The following is a 19,156-nucleotide window of genomic DNA, read 5'->3' on the forward strand; positions in this document are numbered from 1 at the left end:
GTCTTTATATGCAGATGACGGTGCTTTGTGGAAAAGGGGAAGAAACTTTGCAAAAGAATGCAAAAAGCAGTTAATGAAGTGGAAAATTGGGTAAATAAATGGAGCTTTAAATTGTCTGTAGAAAAAAACAAACTGATGTGTTTCTTAAAAAAAAAGGAAATCCCCAAATATCATCATAAATCTTTATGGGCAAGAGTAAATAAATCAGGTTCGTAGGAGTATGGATAGATTCAAAACTTACATTTACAACCCATCCCTGCTGAAAAATCCAGCTTAAACCAGCCTAAGCTGGTTGGCTGGTTTTAGCTGGTCGACCAGGCTGGTTTTAGAGGGGTTTTGGCCACTTCCAGGCTGGTTTCCAGCCTAGTCTTAGCTGGTCAGGCTGGGAGATGACCAGCTAAAACCAGCTTGACCAGCCTAGCCAAGCTGGGAGTCCAGCCAAAACCAGCTATATCCAGCTTAAACCAGGCTGGTCAAGCTGGTTTTAGCTGGATTTGGCTGGACATTTTTCAGCAGGGATATAAAGAAAATACAAGATAAATGCAAAAAAACGAATAAATATCCTAAGATGTTTGGCAGGAGTAGAGTGGGGTGCTACCGGACATGCATTAAAAAGAGTATACTGTGCTATGATAAGGGCAATTTTAGATTATGGCAGTATAGTATATTGCTCGGCATCCAAATCTCAGTTACAAAAAAATTAGCGCTATTTAATCACAAGCAATAAGAATAGGAAGTGGAGCATTTTGAACATCGGCCATTTCAGCGATTCAGGTGGAAACGGCAGAGCAACCAATAAAGTATAGAACACTAAGCTGAAAATAGCCTATTGGAGCACTGTAAGAGGGCATGCAGATACACATCCAGTAAAAGCAGTAATTAAAAAGGGTTGGGAACATGAATATAGCAAGAACAGGAGTTTCGGGTGGAATGCAGAATTGGAGGCTAGGAAACTAGGATTGGATCAAATAAAAATAGGACCTACATTAACTATACCAGATACAAATCCATGGATGTTTCAAGTGCCACAAGTTGATTTACAGATACACAGTATAATTAATGATAAGAACAGGAGTCTGTTTAAAGATAATCTAGTACGACGATATCTAAAACAAAAGTATTTCAATTATACACAGATATATACAAATGGGTCTAAAAATCCAGACAATGGTTATACAGCAGCAGCTTTATATATTCCTAACAATAAACACAATGTTTCAATGAGGTTAAGTAATCATATATCAGTTTTTTCAACAGAATTAATGGCAATATCAATGGCAATGCAGTGGGTGGAAAAAAAGAGTGGTGGTGTGCTCTGACTCATAAGGCTGATTTATACTTCTGCGTCAAACACCGGCGTATGCTACGGCGCTGACGCATAGCCCTTCGCCGTGGCCATCGCCGTCACTGACGTGCACCTCTCAAAAAATGTAACTACACGTCGCAACGGCGCGTAGCGTAAGCTCTGTGATTGGTCGGCTTGGTAGCGCTGACGAGTCTGGGCGGGACTGAGAGCCGCGCGAGCGATTGTTTACAAGTGTGGAGTCCCGTGAAGGATCTCCGGATGGAAAGTTTTGTTTTGTGTTTACCTCATAGTTAAAGTTGTTGCACGTCCGCCGGTTCCTGCCTCAAAATGAGCGAGTTTGAGCCACTTGTACATCCCGGAAGTGTTCAGGAAAAGCAAAAAAGCAGCGAAGAAACTCGACACAGAGGAACATTTACACCTCACTGCCAACTAGCGTTTCGGAAGTGTTAATGCAGACCGACAGAGACAGTGCGCGGAAGTATAAATGCACAGCCACGCGCGTTGTCTGCGCCGTGCGTTACGCCGGTCACCTGACGCAGAAGTATAAACCAGGCTTAAGGCTGATTTATACTTCTGCGTCAAACACCGGCGTATGCTACGACGCTGACGCATAGCCCTTCGCGGTGGCCATCGCCGTCACTGACGTGCACCTCTCAAAAAATGTAACTACACGTCGCAACGACGCGTAGCGTTAGCTCTGTGATTGGTCGGCTTGGTATCGCTGACGAGTCTGGGCGGGACCGAGAGCCGCGCGAATGGCGTGAGCGATTGTTTACAAGTGTGGAGTCCCGTGAAGGAGCTCCGGATGGAAAGTTTTGTTTTGTGTTTACCTCATAGTTAAAGTTGTTGCACGTCCGCCGATTCCTGCCTCAAAATGAGCGAGTTTGAGCTACTTGTACATCCTGGAAGTGTTCAGGAAAAGCAATAAAGTAGCGAAGAAACTCGACAAAGAGGAACATTTACACCTCACTGCCAACTAGCGTTTCGGAAGTGTTATTGCAGACTGACAGAGACAGCGCGCAGAAGTATAAATTGCCTGTGCAGTGGGTTACGCCGGTCACTTGACGCAGAAGTATAAATCAGGCTATACTCAGCACTACATTGTTTAAATACCGGACCTTTAGAAACACGTCAGGATCTGTTAAATGAAATATTTCAAAACATATATAAAATAAACCAAATAGGAATAAAAGTAAAATTTTTATGGATCCCTGCTCATGTAGGAGTAGAAGGAAATGAAATAGTAGATAAGATGGCAAAAACAGCATTGGGGAAAGATGAGGTGGATATTGAGATCCCGCTATCCAAAACAGAAATAAAGCATATTATAAATATATCAGTTAATAATCTTTGGCAAGAGGACTGGGAGTCAGAATCAAAAGGAAGACATCTGTATAATATAGAAAATAAAGTGGGGAAAGAAAGGAAAGTATATGGGAACAGATAGGAAGACACAGTCATATCCAGACTTCGTATAGGTCGTTCCAATTGAAACAGTTCACTATTCAAGACAGGGAAAAGGGAAACAGAATGCTGCAGACATTGTGGACAAATCGAAACCACAGAACATGTATTAATCAAGTGTACAAAATATAGAAGAGAGAGGGACCAGTTTAAAATAAAACTAAGCGATTTGGACATGGCTGACATTTCAATCACAAACATTTTTCAAAATGCTCAGAAAGAGACTAAGGTATATGATTATCTGCTAAAATTCTTGAGGAGTACAGGTTTGTTTTACAGGTTTTAATCGGAAAGAATTATTATTTGTTTATTTATTTATTTTTATTTGTTATGAATATTATTATTATTATTTATTATTTAAGGAATATATATATATATATATATATATATATATATATATATATATATATATATATTTTTATTTTTTATTTATTTATTTTTTTTTTTGAGAATATGTAGTAATCCTTCCATTCATTGAAGTCTCACACTCCAACCCAGTAGGTGGCGGTAATGCACCTCAAGCTGGTTTGCCACCTGCCATTAAACGAAGAAGAAGAACAACTTTTATGCTGTGTTCTAGGGGTGTCACGATTTCGATTTTTAATCGAAATCGATCGAAATTTATGCTCAATTTCGATTATCGAATCAAAAAATAGAATCGTCGATGCTGCCACGCCCTCATGTCACGTCAGCTTGGCTTGCCAAACGGGAAAAAACAGGCTTGTTGAAGTGCTTGTTGAATTGCAGAAGCAGGAGACCCGTCGACAGAGCTTAAACCCTCTCCTCTTTCAACGAAGTCGCCGGTGTGTAAGCATTTTGGATTTCCAGTGAGTTATGTTGACAACGTTCGTGTTGTCGACAAAAAAAACACACAGTTTTGCAAGCTCTGCTATGTACGTATTACGCCTGTTTCACACCGCAAGCGTCAGCGGCGCGTGAGCAGAGCGTGAGCAGCGCGTGTGTTTTCGGCGTCCATGTTAACAGATTAGAGCTTTCATACCGCACGCAGCAGCAGCGCGTCAGTGCGAGGCGTGAGCGTCGCCGAAGCAGCAGTGCAGCGATAGTTTCGGCGCTGGGTCTATTTTTGACGCGCTGCTCACGCTCAATTAAAGTGACAGTGGATTGATAATGACCAAAACACAATGAATGACAGTAAAAAGTAGCAATTTTACCCAATAAATACGTTGATAACGTCAAATGGTATACATATAGTCATTCAAATGAACTTAAAACGATTAAAAACGGCAACATTTATTTAGGCCCGAACTACAAAACCAAATGTAAAACAATTTTAGTATCAGTTTTGCTTAAGTTGCACACTAGTGTTGTAGGAGAGGGGAAATAGAATATTTACGGGATTTGTAGTCCATAGCGAAGTGTATTGTGGGTAGTGTAGTTCGACACGCATGCTGGATGATGTGAGCTCGCTGTGTTCTGTGCAGCTGAGCAGAGGAAGAAAGTTTTAATCGGCTTTGTTTTATGTTCACTCGAGTTATTCCTACCGGGAGCTGTTTGCACTGTGAATCTGACAACACGAAAATAAGTAAAAGAATGGCATGCATTGGTTACTTTTGTCCGTCTCATCATCTGCACGAGGATGAATTAACGAGCTGTTATTCTGCCGCTGGACAGATGAAAAGTTTAAAAGGTGTATTTGTATATAGAGAGACATGGGTAACTAGATAGAATAGACAGAGATAGGTTGATCTCTGCAGCAGCTGCCGAAGAACTGCGCGCTGCAGACGCAGCTGGTGTGAAAGGCAAACGCCTGCGTGCTGCTACTGCTGGACATACGCGCTGCTCACGCTCTGCTCACGCGCCGCTGACGCTTGCGGTGTGAAACAGGCGTTAGGGTTCGTCCGATAGACAACACCGGCATCGCGATCCTCCGCCCACCCCCGTTGCAAATCCGCTCGCGAAAAGTACACACTCAGGCCCTGTTTACACTGTTTTTGTTTATAAATGCCATTTTAGAACAACAACGATTTGACATCCACAGTGGCGTGTAGCATTTCTGAGCAGCCCTCCTTCCTCTCTACCTCTGAAAACACACATCACGTGACCACAGACACAGACGCATACACACACAGCCATGGGCTCGAGACAGCGGGTTCAGGCAGTCAGAGGATCAGTAGACTGCTTCAATCTTTCACTCACTTGTACTTAGTCATTTTAGCGAACACTTCAGATACTGTTGGCTGGTTCCTGTTGGTTGTGCGTATTTTTTTACCGACGCCATTATAACGACACAGATCTTTGCCTATTCACGAGTCCCGCAGAAAAAGTGATTGACAGTTGGTAATTATGTGTGTATCTTGCCTTTATTCATTTACTGTATGATTTGTTTATGGGTAAAACAAAGACCATGCAGGTCAGGTAGTTTAAACGGTAGGCTACACATAATTAATTGGTCATTAATTAATTAATTATTCATAATCGAAAATCGAATCAAATCGTGCCTTTAGAATCAAAAATGTAATCGAATCGAGGATTTGGAGGATCGTGACACCCTTACTGTTCACACCAGACGCGGAACACGCGGATAAACGATGCTATTCGCGCGTAAATAGCCGTGTGAACATTTGAGTTTACTCGCTTCATTCACGTGTTAAATTCACTTCAGAATAGACGCGGATTCACGTGATGGGCACGGCTTCTGTCTGCCCGAAGACTCTAGCTTCATAGCTAAATGGCTAACATGGATTTTATGAAGAAAATAACAGTGTTTATGTGCTTTATGAAGACTGAAAAACAGCGACAATACGTTTAGGGTCGTGTCTGAGTCCACTACATCCTTTCAGAGGTTCATCCAGCTCTGTGAGCTCATAACCTCCTCCAGAAACTTAACCTGGATGACGGAGGCTTTCAGCGGTGCTTCTGACTGAGCCAAGCCCAGTTTGATGAACTGTTGTCGGTGAAGGCTGGAGGATTTCCCTCGGAATACCGACAACAGGTTCTCAATCCCACAATCCCCCACAAGAGCAAGATAGTGATTGGTTAACGCGGCGCGAATGTACGCTAAAGTTCAGATTTTCGAATTCGAGAGATTCGCGTGAAACGCTCATTAAACGCGTCAGACGTGCAAAATGCTCAATTCGCCCCGCGCCATTCGCGCAATTTGCTTCATGATAATCTCCCGGAAATTGCGCGCTTCCTGCCTGGTCCTTAAATATACGTCGCACTCTCCTCTCTCCACTGCATCCCTCGTAGCTCTTCAGGTTTGTCGCGCGCAACTCACCCCCACCACTCTTCAGGTAATGTTATGTCATGTCGCGCGCAACAGACCTTTTACGCACTTCCGCATTTTTCGAACGGAAATACGTCAATGTAGTGCATTAGAACTTCCTGTTATTATAGCGGCAGATACGAACAATGGCAGAGTCGAAGAATCGCAGTTTCTGCTGTGTTCCAGGCTGTTCGTCTTCTAACCAAAAACAGCCCTACCTTTTATTTCATTCTTTTCCTGTGGATCCAAACCTGAAACCCAAATGGATACAGGCGATCTGAAGAGAGGAAGGGCATAGTTTTAATGTAAAACAGGTAGCACCTATGTCTGCAGCCGGCACTTCGCTCCGGATGATTACAGTGGTGGCTGCGTCGTTCGTCGCCTGAAGAGTGGTGTTGTCCCGAGCCTATTCCCTTGGAACAACTTTACAGCTCCTTTGACAAGGGAGTCAGTATATGACACGTCAGTCTAAACAGCTATGCTGTGAAGATAGCGACACGGTGGCTAAGGCAGCAAGGATGGATCTCGACTATGTAACACACCCACCTGCATTGAGGTAAAGTTGGTTTTATATTCACACATTCGTTCATTTAGAAGTCTCTATATTATTTACCATGTTGCTTTAATTATTCGATCGAAATAACCATGCAAACATGACTTGAAAACAACATTAACACTGGTTATTTGACTGTGAACAATGCTGTACTTTGATAGTCATTGGCTGCTAATATGATTTCGCTATTTAGAGTTTGCAAATAATACTTTAAATAAATTATATTGTTAAAGGGAAAGTCTGAATGTGCAAATAAGAACCAACTTTACCACTATCCCACCTGCAGTTAAGATTGTTCATAGTGTATTTAGTTAACGCTAATCAACTATGTGTACCGTTATGCATATCTACCTGAACAAATTAATGTTAATAATATAAGCTCTTCACGAAACTCAACTAATAAAATAAAATATTTTTTTAAATAATGAAACTATTTATTGCTGTGACATTAGTAAATACACGAAGTTTTATCATACTAGCATGTGTGGAAGTATTTAAAACAAGTGTGTTACAACTGGCCCTGTGTTAGGTTCTGCCCCGCTCTCCCCTATTTTAATTGCATGTATTTAATTAATTATTTAATTAACTTCGGAAGACAACTCAGGCTCGCCGAAAACACTCTAGCTGCCTTTTCTCCGCCAAAAAACTCATACCGGAACTGGGTTTACACGTTGTTGACGTACTTCTGGTTTTTGCGTAAAAGGTCTACTCCCACCGCTCTTCGGGTACGTTTCGTGCGCACACGCCCCCCTAGCCAGATACGTCGCTCACTCAACGCACCCCCCCCCCCCCTCTCTCTCTCTCTCTCTTCAAACATCCACTATCCCGCTACCTCCCGCAAATCAACTCTGTATCCCCCGGAAATGACTTTTCCCAACTTGGGATGTCTGAAATGTGTTTGATAAAGTGGAGTCTATTTACATATAACTTCATTCAATATTCTATATAATTATTATGATATTATTCATACATTTCTGATTATGAATTTTAAACTATTCTCCTCTTAAACCCTCAGAGAAACTCCTCATGAAGCGACTGTGATGCTGTTTTAAAATGGCGGTTATTAAAGAGGAGAGCGAAGACCTGAGGATTACTGAAGTGTTCAGCCTCAAACAAGAGGACATTGAGGAACAAATAGGTTGGTTACTTTGAACATTCGTTAACACACAAATTAAGAGAAAGTAATTCAGAAGTTGTTTAATCAAACATAATGTAACACACAACCCAAATTTTACATGAATTAAATTAATTAGGAATTAAGTGTGTGCTTTGCAAGGCTTATGCTCTGCTTATTTTTGTTTTTTTATCTTGTTTGTACTGGGGTCCGTTCTTCGTACGTGGATTACTCAGTTAGCTGGATTTGGATATTGACGATTTGACACGATCCAGGATCGTTTCGTTCTTCAAAGCTGATCTGAGAGTTGTTGTCATAGCAACAGTTCTGCTAGCTCAAACCTGATCGGAAGCAGGTTCAATTCATATAAACAGGATTAGATCGGTGTTGGGATAAATTGCAGATCGTCTGTGTGTTTCCTCAGTAAGCTGGAGCTCCAGGAAGGCAACAACAACTGAGAGATGTGAATCCAACAGTTTATTGCTCTCTTCTAAAGAAGACTGGGGTATTCCCAGCTTTTATACATCATACTCAGGGTTACATGGGTTATGAATACGTGCAAATATTCAGCTCAGTTAGGCAGAACAATTTTATCCAGTGCTCAAGAATGTCAAGGCGCAACGTCAAGGCGCCTGTTACAGGGACAACTTACAATAAGATAAGACACAGTTACAAAACAGAATATTTGGAGAGTGACTACATGGATATTTCTTTCAATCCCCTCTTCCAGGCTCTGTTTTTACAAGAGCCTGGATCATACCATATTCTCATAAACTCTATTTGTTAAATGGTTACCCTCAGTTCCATTCATAGCTAAATGTTCATAACCCTTTACCTAAGGCATTAACCATCCTATACATTCTTTCCATAAAACATCTCAGAAGACATGGACCAAAAATACATACACATAAGAAAATAATAAGTACCGGTACTACCATTGAGACATATGGAGCCAATGATCCAAACAGGCTTTCTAAAAATCCCCATCCCCAATTAAAATTTCTTTCCTTCATCTCATCCTCATACACCTGTGATGATATCCTTTTCATCGCCTTTACAGCTTGTCCTACTCGTCCAAGATCCTCATCATCCGCGGGAACGTAAGTGCAGCATTGGCTCTCTCCGACCAGGGAGCAGACCCCGCCCCTTTCCGCTAAGAGCATGTCCAGAGCCAGTCTGTTTTGCATAGTCATTAGTCTCAGAGCTCTCATCTCCTCTCTTAGTCCAGAAATGGCATCCGTGGTACTGTTTATAAAAGAGGCCAGTCTATAATGCATGATCTCTTGCTGTTTTAAGGCATCTGCTACGCCAAAACTGGGAATCATAGCCTCCCAGAATCTAGTCCAGTGTGATCTCATACGGTGTTCGTCGGGTACGTCGTCCTGGGGAACTGACCTCCGTTCCCTTCCGAATTGTCTGGCAAGATGCATGACAGTGACCATGTGTTGTAATTGGATCACAGTACAAAGACCAGTCCAATTGGTGGGGTAAGTGTTGAAGATGGTTTCTCCCCCACAATACCAGTACCAGTCATCGGCCAGGACCGCATCCTGTCTCGGCCAAGTGGGGACACAAGTTACATTGCTGCGTTGACAGTATGTGTTGTTCAGGTTGTAACATGCCGTGACAGCTGTCTCATTTGTGATATTAGCACATTTAAGTTTGTTCAGTTCACAGGTGCCTGGGATGTAACGTGGACAAACACTTAGTAGAGAACTATATTTTTTATTCTTTCGCCATGGTAAATATACCCCTGAAAATCGATCCCTCTCGCCAATTACTATATTACAATCTTTAGCTCTTAAGGTGGATACATTACGTCCATTTGTCCCATTAAAGCAAAAAGAAAAAGTGAACCCCTGGGGTTTTGTCAACAAAATATTCAAACCCATAGTTCTAGGTGTAGGTATTACAACAGAATGATTCTTTCTGCTAGTTGATTTGCAAAGAGGCTCCCATGTTTTCTTGTTAGAAACACATGTGGGGCGCCACTCATAAATATCTCCCAAAGCATTTGTACAAAAAGCAAGTTTAGTATATGTAAAAGGCAAAGGTTTCAAGGATATAGTCACAGCAGAGGAGAACACTTCTTGGCAGACAACACATGACTCATTGGTTGTCTGTCGTGCAGTCCAGTTAGCATACTGCCAGAATAAGTTGTGTACTTCAGTGTGGGCCTGTGTCAGTCCCAGTAGGGTTATCAGTAGAAGTAGTCTGCAAAACAAAAACTATTAATATCATATCATAGACATTTACTTCAATGGTTTCACTCTGGTGCCATGGATCCACTGTGGAAAAAGATCAGTTAATACAGCAGTGCGTGTAACAGCCAGAACCTCAGCTGGCCGTTCGTATTTGGGGTCAGTTAAATCTTTCTGGGGTTTTATATCTTTTATTAGCACCTTGTCCCCTATCTGGAAAGGGTGTGCTGCCTCAAGTGGAATTTCAGGGTGTTTCTTTGTTACCCTTTCCCAATACTGATTAAGTTTCTGAATTAGGGCCGCTGAGAATTCTGATATGTGGTTAGAAAGCTCAATACCCACTCCCATAATTCCCCCTTGCCATGGGATAGGGAAAGGTCTTCCCATGACCACCTCATATGGTGATAAAGAATCCAAATTTGCTTGTGGTGTCATTCTCAAATCTGCTAGTACTATTGGTAAAATTTTTACCCAATCTTTATGACCGTGTTGTCTTAAGGCCTTCTTTATCTTTCCTTTCAAGGTTCTGTTAGTTCGCTCCACAAATCCAGATGATTGTGGATGATAGGGTATGTGGAAACGCCAATTTATATTTAATTCAGTTGCCAATTGTTGCGTTACCTTTGATGTAAAAGGTGTTCCTTTATCTGAATCGATACTTTGTGGGATCCCATATCTAGGTATAATTTCAGAGATCAATTTCTGTGTTACCACCTTTGCATTTTCCCTTGAGAAAGGAAAAGCTTCTACCCATTTTGAAAATTTATCCACGCAAACCAGTAGATACTTAAACGGTCCCCTCTTGGGCATATGTGTAAAATCTACTTGCCATTCAGAAAAAGGTGTAATTGGTCTTGGTAAATGTTGGTGCTGTGCCACAGGCTTTGATACATTATATTGAGCACATGTAAGGCATTTGTCAAGTATGTTATTAATGGTGGTTTCTAATTTTGGGACACAAAACAAAGATCGCATTGTTTCATGTACCCCTCTTCGTCCACGATGAGTGACACCATGAAATTCGTGGACGAGGAATGACAGTGCCACATGTGGGAGACATAGGCGACCTGTCTTGTCATGCCATAGACCCATCTTTTCATCAAACGTGGAAGAAAAGGCGTCCCAGAAGGACTTATCCTCGTCAGTGGCTGATGCTTGTAACATAGCCAAATCAATGTCAGGGAGCATCCCCGAAGCAGAGGTTGTAGACAACAAGGAAACGTGCATAGAGTCCTCAGGCAAAGGCTGTTCTGGAGTCATTTGAGATCGATCAGATAATTGAAATTTAAGTATCTTCTGAACATCTGGAGTACAGTTACTAATAAAAGTGGAAATAAACAGTGAAACAAACTTTCTTTTCCTGCTTACAGCTGGTCACGTGTGACAAGTCTCTATGAGCACAACGAGTGTCCACAAGGTAAGCAGTAAGCTGTCGCTTCAGGATATCTATAGCACCCTGTTCATCCCGCCAGTAAAAGTACGGTACATCTTTTGTGTATTCTTGTTCCTCATAATCCCCTTCTTTAATTTTTACTCTACGTATCATTTGCTGGGGTTGTAGTTTAACCTCATCATTTTTAGAGCACAAGCAAGGAACAGCATCAATGAGGGCTGTCTCATCATATTGAGACCCCATTTTGTTCATCAATATAAATTTATAATCAGCTCCTGTAAGCTGTGCATTTCTAGAGACACGTATCATAGTTTCTACAAATTCTACTGGCCTGCTCATATCAGGAAGCAGTGAAATGACATCCTTGAGCTGTGTTGCGGAGGGAGGGGTTACTTCAGCATGTCCCCCTTTCTTTGAGACCCATAGGAAAGCCTGATTATCCCCTTGGTCTGGTTTCTCTGTGCGAAGCCCCTCTAATTCTTGTACAGGATACAGAGGCATCCTCTGATGTGCCTTTCCTTGCCCCTCATCAGGAATGGGGGAGGAGAGGGTAGGAGTAGGAACAGTAACTGTAACTGAGGGAACAGTAACAACAGGGGCTGGAGGCACTTTGGGTGTCTCCTTTCTTTTTACCTCAATCTTTGATGCTGATCCTTTAAGAGGCTTCGGAATTAATTTCTTTACCTCTTTTGGTAGGTTAATATTTTGTTTATCATTCCACACACTCATCATCTTCATCCAGATTTCATAACCCTTTTTCATATAATCATGGTCCCATTCGGGATCTCCTTCACTTTCATAAATTAATTTGTGAGCCCGTTTTAGCACATGGGGGTCAAATGACCCATCTCTAGGGTAGGGACGCATCGCTTGTGCCTCAGTCCACCCTGCTAGATTATCTAACCATGGATTAGTGTAATATCCCCACCCACATCGATACATCCAATCTTTAGGGCCTTCCCCTATCTCAGGCTTGGGGTATGAACCACCCATGTTAGTAAATACTTACTAGAAAACACACAGAATGATCGTTTTACTTTTGTATAGCGCGCTCTTCTTGGCTTTTCAGGGAAAATCCCAGCCAAGGATTACTCAGTTCAGTAATGAAGCTTATCAGGCAGTCAAACCAAATTCATGTCTTGCCAGCTTCCTGAACACTCAGTTCAGTGATGAAACTAATCAGGTAGTCAAAACCAAATTCATGTCTTACCTGATCAGCTTCATCACGTCGGGGGTCACCAAGTTGTTGGGATAAATTGCAGATCGTCTGTGTGTTTCCTCAGTAAGCTGGAGCTCCAGGAAGGCAACAACAACTGAGAGATGGGAATCCAACAGTTTATTGCTCTCTTCTAAAGAAGACTGGGGTATTCCCAGCTTTTATACATCATACTCAGGGTTACATGGGTTATGAATACGTGCAAATATTCAGCTCAGTTAGGCAGAACAATTTTATCCAGTGCTCAAGAATGTCAAGGCGCAACGTCAAGGCGCCTAGTACAGGGACAACTTACAATAAGATAAGACACAGTTACAAAACAGAATATTTGGAGAGTGACTACATGGATATTTCTTTCAATCGGGTCAGTTCAAGCAAAGATAATAGAGAAAGTACCGAATTATATTTTCTTACAGTAGTAGTTATATACACTTGGGAAATTAGTTAAAAAAAAAATTTACTATATATATATATAAAGTTATAGTTATTAATAAAATAAATAAAGTTATATTAACAAAACTTATGCAATCTGCACCCTCGAAATGAAAGTACAAAGAGAAAATTTATTGATATGAAATTTTTAGATCGCTTTAGTACAATTTGTGTATGATAATAGAAATGCACAATATGTGACTTTTTTTAAAAGCAATAATACATTTATGCAGTCATAAACATGTTTTGATAGTTTATATGCCAGTGATTGTGCTTCACAAAAGTTGCAGACGCCTTTACCAATATCAAAATGCTTTTGTAAACATCCAGTTATTCCGTACAGCGATTAAAAAACGGCTACTATAATAAAGAAAATCTTTTCTAAATGTAGAGCTAAATACATTGATTTGCATTGAAATACATGATGAATACTCTTGACACATGAAAGTGTAAAGCCTGCAGTTCACAACAAATGTGTAAAGTTCTTGCGTGTCATATTTAACAAACCGTTTACTGCTAATATGATGTAATTTTGCTCACATGGATAATTGAATATTAATCAGATGATGTCATTACGCTGCAGTGCCGTCAGCCAATCGTTGCATTGCTGATCATGATTTCGAGGATCGATAGATCTTTTCTTCACAACACACGCAGCGATCTCAGATCAGTTCATCCAGACATTCTAATCTGATCCGCGAACTTGTTTGAAGAATCAAATTAGCCAGAGATCAGTTATCAAGATTAAAAGATCCGGGATCGGCAAAATCATCTTAGATCATTTAAGCGAGGTACGAAGAACGGACCCCTGTTCTCAAACATTTATATACACCAAAAAATGAGTTTAAAATTTTTTTAATTTTCTTTACTTCTCATACGTACCATTATGTTACGATTTGGTACATATTAAAGGGTCACGAAACACCAAAACGCATGTTTTAAGATATTGACAGTCATATATGTGTTCCATGTTGTTAAAAACACTATTAGGACACATATATTTCACAAAAAGGCAGAGGCTCCTGTTGGTATTAATTGTTTCCTTTCTACAGATTTGGCAAGTGTGTGATCAGTGTTCTTTGTTCATATTTATTTAATTATTTAATTTAACTGTGCAGATTGATCGATGGCATAATCTGGAGGCCTTTGCCTTTCATATTAGCCACTTCTGAGACCAAAAAATCAACTAGAAGTCAAGTTAATACTTGTTCCTAAAACCTGGATAGACGACAAGACTTTTATCAGGTAATGTATTTCTATTAAACTGAGGTTTGTCTTTTTCCCGCTTTTAGACCTGAAACCCTTGAAAGAAGAGATCCAAGAACCAAACGAAATAAAAGAGGAGAAAAATCAGTTGGAGGAACATCATGATTTCATAACGGTAGAACAAAATAGCTGCTCACCTACTGATGAGAGGACCACCCGTAAAACATCCCAAAATACCAACAGTGGCTTCAGCTGCCAACGCTGCGGAAAGAGTTTCGTTAAAGAAGGACATCTTAAAAACCACACAAGAACTCACACCGGAGAGAGCTCTTTTACCTGCAAACAGTGCGGCAAAGGCTTCACGCAGAAAGCCAACCTCAGAAACCACACGAAACTCCACGCAGAGGAAAGCGCTTTATTCTGCCAGCAGTGTGGAAAGAGATTCAAGCTGAAAAAAGATTTCAGGCGGCACATGAGGGGACACTCTGGAGAAAAGCCTCACAAGTGCCTTCACTGCGGGAAGAGTTTCATTGACAAATCATCAGCCAACGTCCACATGAGTGTTCACACAGGAGAGCGTTCGTTTGTGTGCGCCGCATGCGGAAAGAGCTTCGCGAGTAACGCAAACCTCATCAACCACAGGAAGATTCATTTAAAGAGAGACGTTTTATCTGCCGTCAGCGTGGAATGAGTTCTCCAGACGCTGATCTTCTGAAGGCTCAGGTAATATCTCACGTCGCGGGGAGATCTTTCATGTGTCCTGAAAGAGTTGCGTGTAGAGATCGAATCTTATTCACAGCGGTGAGAAGCCATTCTGAAAACCCGCATGAGGATCCACAACGGAAAAGAGCCGTTCACCTGTACCGACTGAGAGAAGAGCTTCAGGGTTAAAGGAAACTTAAAGAATCACATCAGACTTCACACTGGAGAAAAGCCGTACACTTGTACGCAGTGTAAAAGGAGTTTCAGATATCGGAGAACCCTGAAAAAGCATTTACAAACTCACAATAAAGACGATTCACTGTAGGGTTTGGAAGTGGTTTCTAAAGTCGTCTGAGTGGGAAGAGAAATATTTGCAAACACTCGAGTAATTTTAAATGTTTAGGAGTTGCTTACTTACGGAACCCCGGAAGGGACGTAGTGGAGGAGAAAAAAATGGTCTGGGTGAAAAAAAAAATAATGGGTGAAACAAAAAAATGGGTGGGAGGAAAATATATATTTCTAAGTTTTTGCGTTCTCTCGCAAAGTTTTGCGTTCCCTCGCAAAGATGTTTTGCGTTATCTCGCAAAGATATTTTGCGTTCCCTCGCAAAGTTTTGCGTTATCTCGCAAAGATGTTTTGCGTTCCCTCGCAAAGATGTTTTGCGTTCCCTCGCAAAGATGTTTTGCGTTCTCTCGCAAAACTGTTTCTCCGCAAACACTTCCTGTTCACTTCCTCCCGTTTTTGCCGAAATTCTCCCATATTTTACCATTTTACCCCACTTTCTTTACATTACTGTGCGCTGATCGTCGCCTTTCACTTTGCAACCTCTGAATCAGTGAATGCATGTTTAAGCGCTGACTGACAGACGCGCTTCGTACAATAAAGACCCAGATCAGCGTCTGTACGCGCCATTTAAAGGGACACTTCTGTTATCAAACAAGTGAGCAGCAAATGAATCTCATGTTTTGTTTAGTTTGATAACAGAGGTGTCTCTGTAAGAATGCACAGATCTATAATGAAAGCAGTCCATTACTTTGGAAACTGTTTGTGCTCATTTAAGAGAAAATAAGCTGTTTAAAATAAAACATGCAGGACGGAGATGTTTCATATTATTCAGTGCATTTGTCTGTTTAAACATACACCCGCTCCTCTGTAAATGACGTGTACAGACGCTGATCTGGGATCAGTTTATTGTACGAAGCGCGTCTGTCAGCGCTTATACATGCATTCACTGGTTCAGAGGTAGCATACGCACAGTAATGTAAAGAAAGTGGGGTAGAATGGTAAAATACGGGAGAATTTCAGCAAAAACGGGAGGGTTTACGTGAGTGCAGTGAACAGGAAGTGTTTGTGGAGAAACAGTTTTGCGAGAGAACGCAAAACATCTTTGCGAGATAACGCAAAACTTTGCGAGGGAACGCAAAACATCTTTGCGAGGGAACGCAAAACATCTTTCCGAGATCGCAAAAACTTAGAAATATATATTTTCCTTCCACCCATTTTTTTTCTTTCACCCATTATTTTTTTTTTCACCCAGCCAATTTTTTTCTCCTCCACTACATCCCTTCCGGGGTTCCGTACTTACTTCTTTTGAACACAAACCGGAAAAAAAGTCATTAACATCCAGTGTTTTTTTTTTTTTTTTTTTTTTGTCTCGTTATATTTTTTTTTGCTGGGCGATATATTGCACCCAAATTAATTGCAATAAACGATATTATTGTCGCTTTTTAACATATCACTAATAACAAATAATACATTTTTACGTCACAATAGAATAATTCAGGCACGCTGTTTTAAAGAACGTTTTATTTTTAAGAATATTTAGGTTTGAAATTGAAACATTAACAAAAATATCTTACTACAAATGAATAATAAGTAGTAGATGTAAACAAAAAGTCTAAGTAGACTTTTAAAGCATCTCAGATGCTATTTTTTTAATAATCAGACAGTTTTTAAGACAGGACTGTTTGTTAAAGGTTTGCAGCATTTTTTTTTCTAAATGCTAGTTTTTCGAGCATCTTTAACGGCTACATCTCTTTAGCTAAATAATGGTAACCGTTTGTGAGTGTTTTCCATTTTGCGTTGTTTATATTTGTCGACTTTGTCGCTAGATTTAGTGACTTTTCATAGCCTCCTAGCGACAAATTTTCAAAAAAAGCAACTAGCGACACATTTAGTGACTTTTTTTGTGCTACTAGAAGTTTTATAGACTGTAATTTATTCATACTGTACCGTCCCTACTCTTCTCAACGAGCTGCGAGTGATGCTGTCAGCCCCTCCCCCGCCTCAGAGCACTGACAGGTGGTCCAGACCTCGTACAGCAGCAGATCTCTCCTTTGCGTACCGATGGCAAATGATTTAGCACTGACAGTGTGAGGTAAATTTGAAGACGCTGATCTCCTGAAGGCTCACGTAATATCTCACGTCGCGGGAAGATCTTTCATTTGTCCCCAGTGTGGAAAGAGTTGCGCTAAAAGATCGAACCTCATGGTGCTGTTGCGTATAGAAGCCATTCTGAAAACCCACATGAGGATCCACAACGGAGAGAAGCCGTTCATCTGTCCTGACTGCGGGAAGAGCTTCAGGGTTAAAGGGAGCCTGAAGAATCACATCAGACTTCACACTGGAGAAAAGCCGTACACTTGTACGCAGTGTAAAAGGTGTTTCAGATATCATTTACAAACTCAGGATGAACACGATTCACTGTAGGGTTTGGAAAGCAACAATGGGGGAAATAAATATTTAACATGTGACCATTTTTCTCAGAAAACATATTTCTGAAGGTGCTGTTGATTTTTAATTTTTCACCAGATGTTGAAAACATCCAAATAAATCCAGATATGCAAATAAAACTAAACTAATTAGTTTACAAAGGTATGTGTAATGAAATGAAATGACACCGGGAAAAAGTATCGAACACATGAAGAAAGGGAGTGAAGGCCCAGACAGCAGCTGAAATCCCTCAGTAGTTCCTTGCCCTTTGTTTCTAATCACAGCCAAGGAAACTCTTAAATGTTTTTAGAGAAAGAAAATTAATCTGTAGAATGGCCCAGCCAATCACCTGATGCGAATCCAATAGAAAATACAAAATAAAGCTCAGATTTGATAGACGAGACCCACAAAACCATCAAGATTTTGACACTCTGTTGAAGACAAAATTGTCTCGTCGCCATCTGTCTGTCATATGCTTTCCCATTCAGTCCCATTCAAAATTCGACATGGACAGGCGATGATGGAAGAGTAGACTTCTCCTCATGGTAAGACTTCAAAATGGCACAATCAACTCACCATAGCTGTGCTGCATTCGTGACCGGAAAATGCCTGCAGATCGTTCCCTATTTGCGTGACCATGTCACATTTTTGACAAATGACAAACGTGTGTACATAAAATTCTTGTTTATGTCTTCTTACAAAAATCTATTTTTGTAAGAAGGTTGTTCAACCCTCCTGTGGTCTTAGAATTTTGTACACACCATAGGTCTCAAACTCAATTCCTGGAGGGCCGCAGCTCTGCACAGTTTTGCTCAAACCCTGATCAGACACAGCTGATGCACCTAATCAACACCTTGATTAGTTGGATCGGCTGTGTTAGAATAGGGTTGGAGCAAGACTGTGCAAAGCTGCGGCCCTCCAGGAACTGAGTTTGAGACCTATGGTGTACATGATGCGCCTTCATTAAACCTTTCAAATAGTAGTCGTTTTTCTGGTGTAAAAATGCTTTTAAAGTTGGCAGGTGAAATTCCACCCATAAGTTTAACAAATTGATTAATCCCACAAAGGACAACTAAATTAGGGCAGTTGCCTACATACACAATCACACAATAAAGAATATTTAAAAGCACATCCCAGCATGATTAATAATACATATAAAATATAATAATAATTGTTAAAAATGTAAAATTTGAAATACATACATTAAAAATTAAAGCTTGCTAAAATCTAAGGAAGTACGTCTTATAGCTTAGCTGTTAGATGAACCTTTGATGCATCTAAATGTTTTTCCAAAAAGCAATAGTTTAAAATCTCCTTTTACAATAAAAATTTCCTCATGTAACCGCTAGACTCCTAACTAAGCTCTGAAGGTGATTTCTAAGACAACCATCTACCCTAAATGTGTACAGTCTTCATGAAAGTAGAATGGAAGATTGTTGATTTTATCCTTTGATGAAGGTCTTTTATACTGTTCCTTGCTGCATTTGTAACAATTTTAATTAATTAAATTTATTTTAATGATAAGCATGCCTTGCGATGTTGATTGATTCCCTGTTTTGTCATGTAAAGTTTTGGCAACAATAAAAGAATATTGTTGATTTCAGTGTCATTTTAGAAAAAAAGTCACAACA

General features: G+C 40.5%; 1 protein-coding gene and 1 long non-coding RNA gene across 4 annotated transcripts in view; one reads left to right on the forward strand and one right to left on the reverse strand.

Annotated features, from left to right (window-relative positions):
* LOC100149352 (uncharacterized) overlaps window positions 1–15,137 on the forward strand; it is a 15,965-nt gene extending 828 nt beyond the window's left edge. Inside the window, exons 1-4 of one of the 3 annotated variants that reach the window (XM_087250590.2) lie at window positions 3,274–3,667; window positions 4,616–6,552; window positions 7,565–7,687; window positions 14,198–15,137. In XM_087250590.2, coding sequence (XP_087106716.1) covers window positions 7,603–7,687; window positions 14,198–14,802 — 690 coding nt within the window. In that variant the 5' untranslated portion in view covers window positions 3,274–3,667; window positions 4,616–6,552; window positions 7,565–7,602 and the 3' untranslated portion in view covers window positions 14,803–15,137. Of the gene's footprint in view, window positions 1–3,273; window positions 3,668–4,615; window positions 6,553–7,564; window positions 7,688–14,197 lie in introns of those variants that run through there. The other 2 variants (XM_087250591.1, XM_087250589.2) reach the window with 2 other exon arrangements.
* LOC110439553 (uncharacterized) lies at window positions 8,126–12,829 on the reverse strand. Its single transcript, XR_015484457.2, has 2 exons — window positions 12,468–12,829; window positions 8,126–9,877 (listed from the first exon to the last, which is right to left on the reverse strand). It is a non-coding gene; the product is annotated as an uncharacterized LOC110439553 (long non-coding RNA).
* Window positions 15,138–19,156: the final 4,019 nt, after the last annotated feature.

This window comes from Danio rerio, chromosome 4 (genome assembly GCF_052040795.2).
Source record: "Danio rerio strain M-AB ecotype USA chromosome 4, GRCz13ab, whole genome shotgun sequence".
Classification (NCBI taxonomy): Eukaryota; Metazoa; Chordata; class Actinopteri; order Cypriniformes; family Danionidae; genus Danio; species Danio rerio.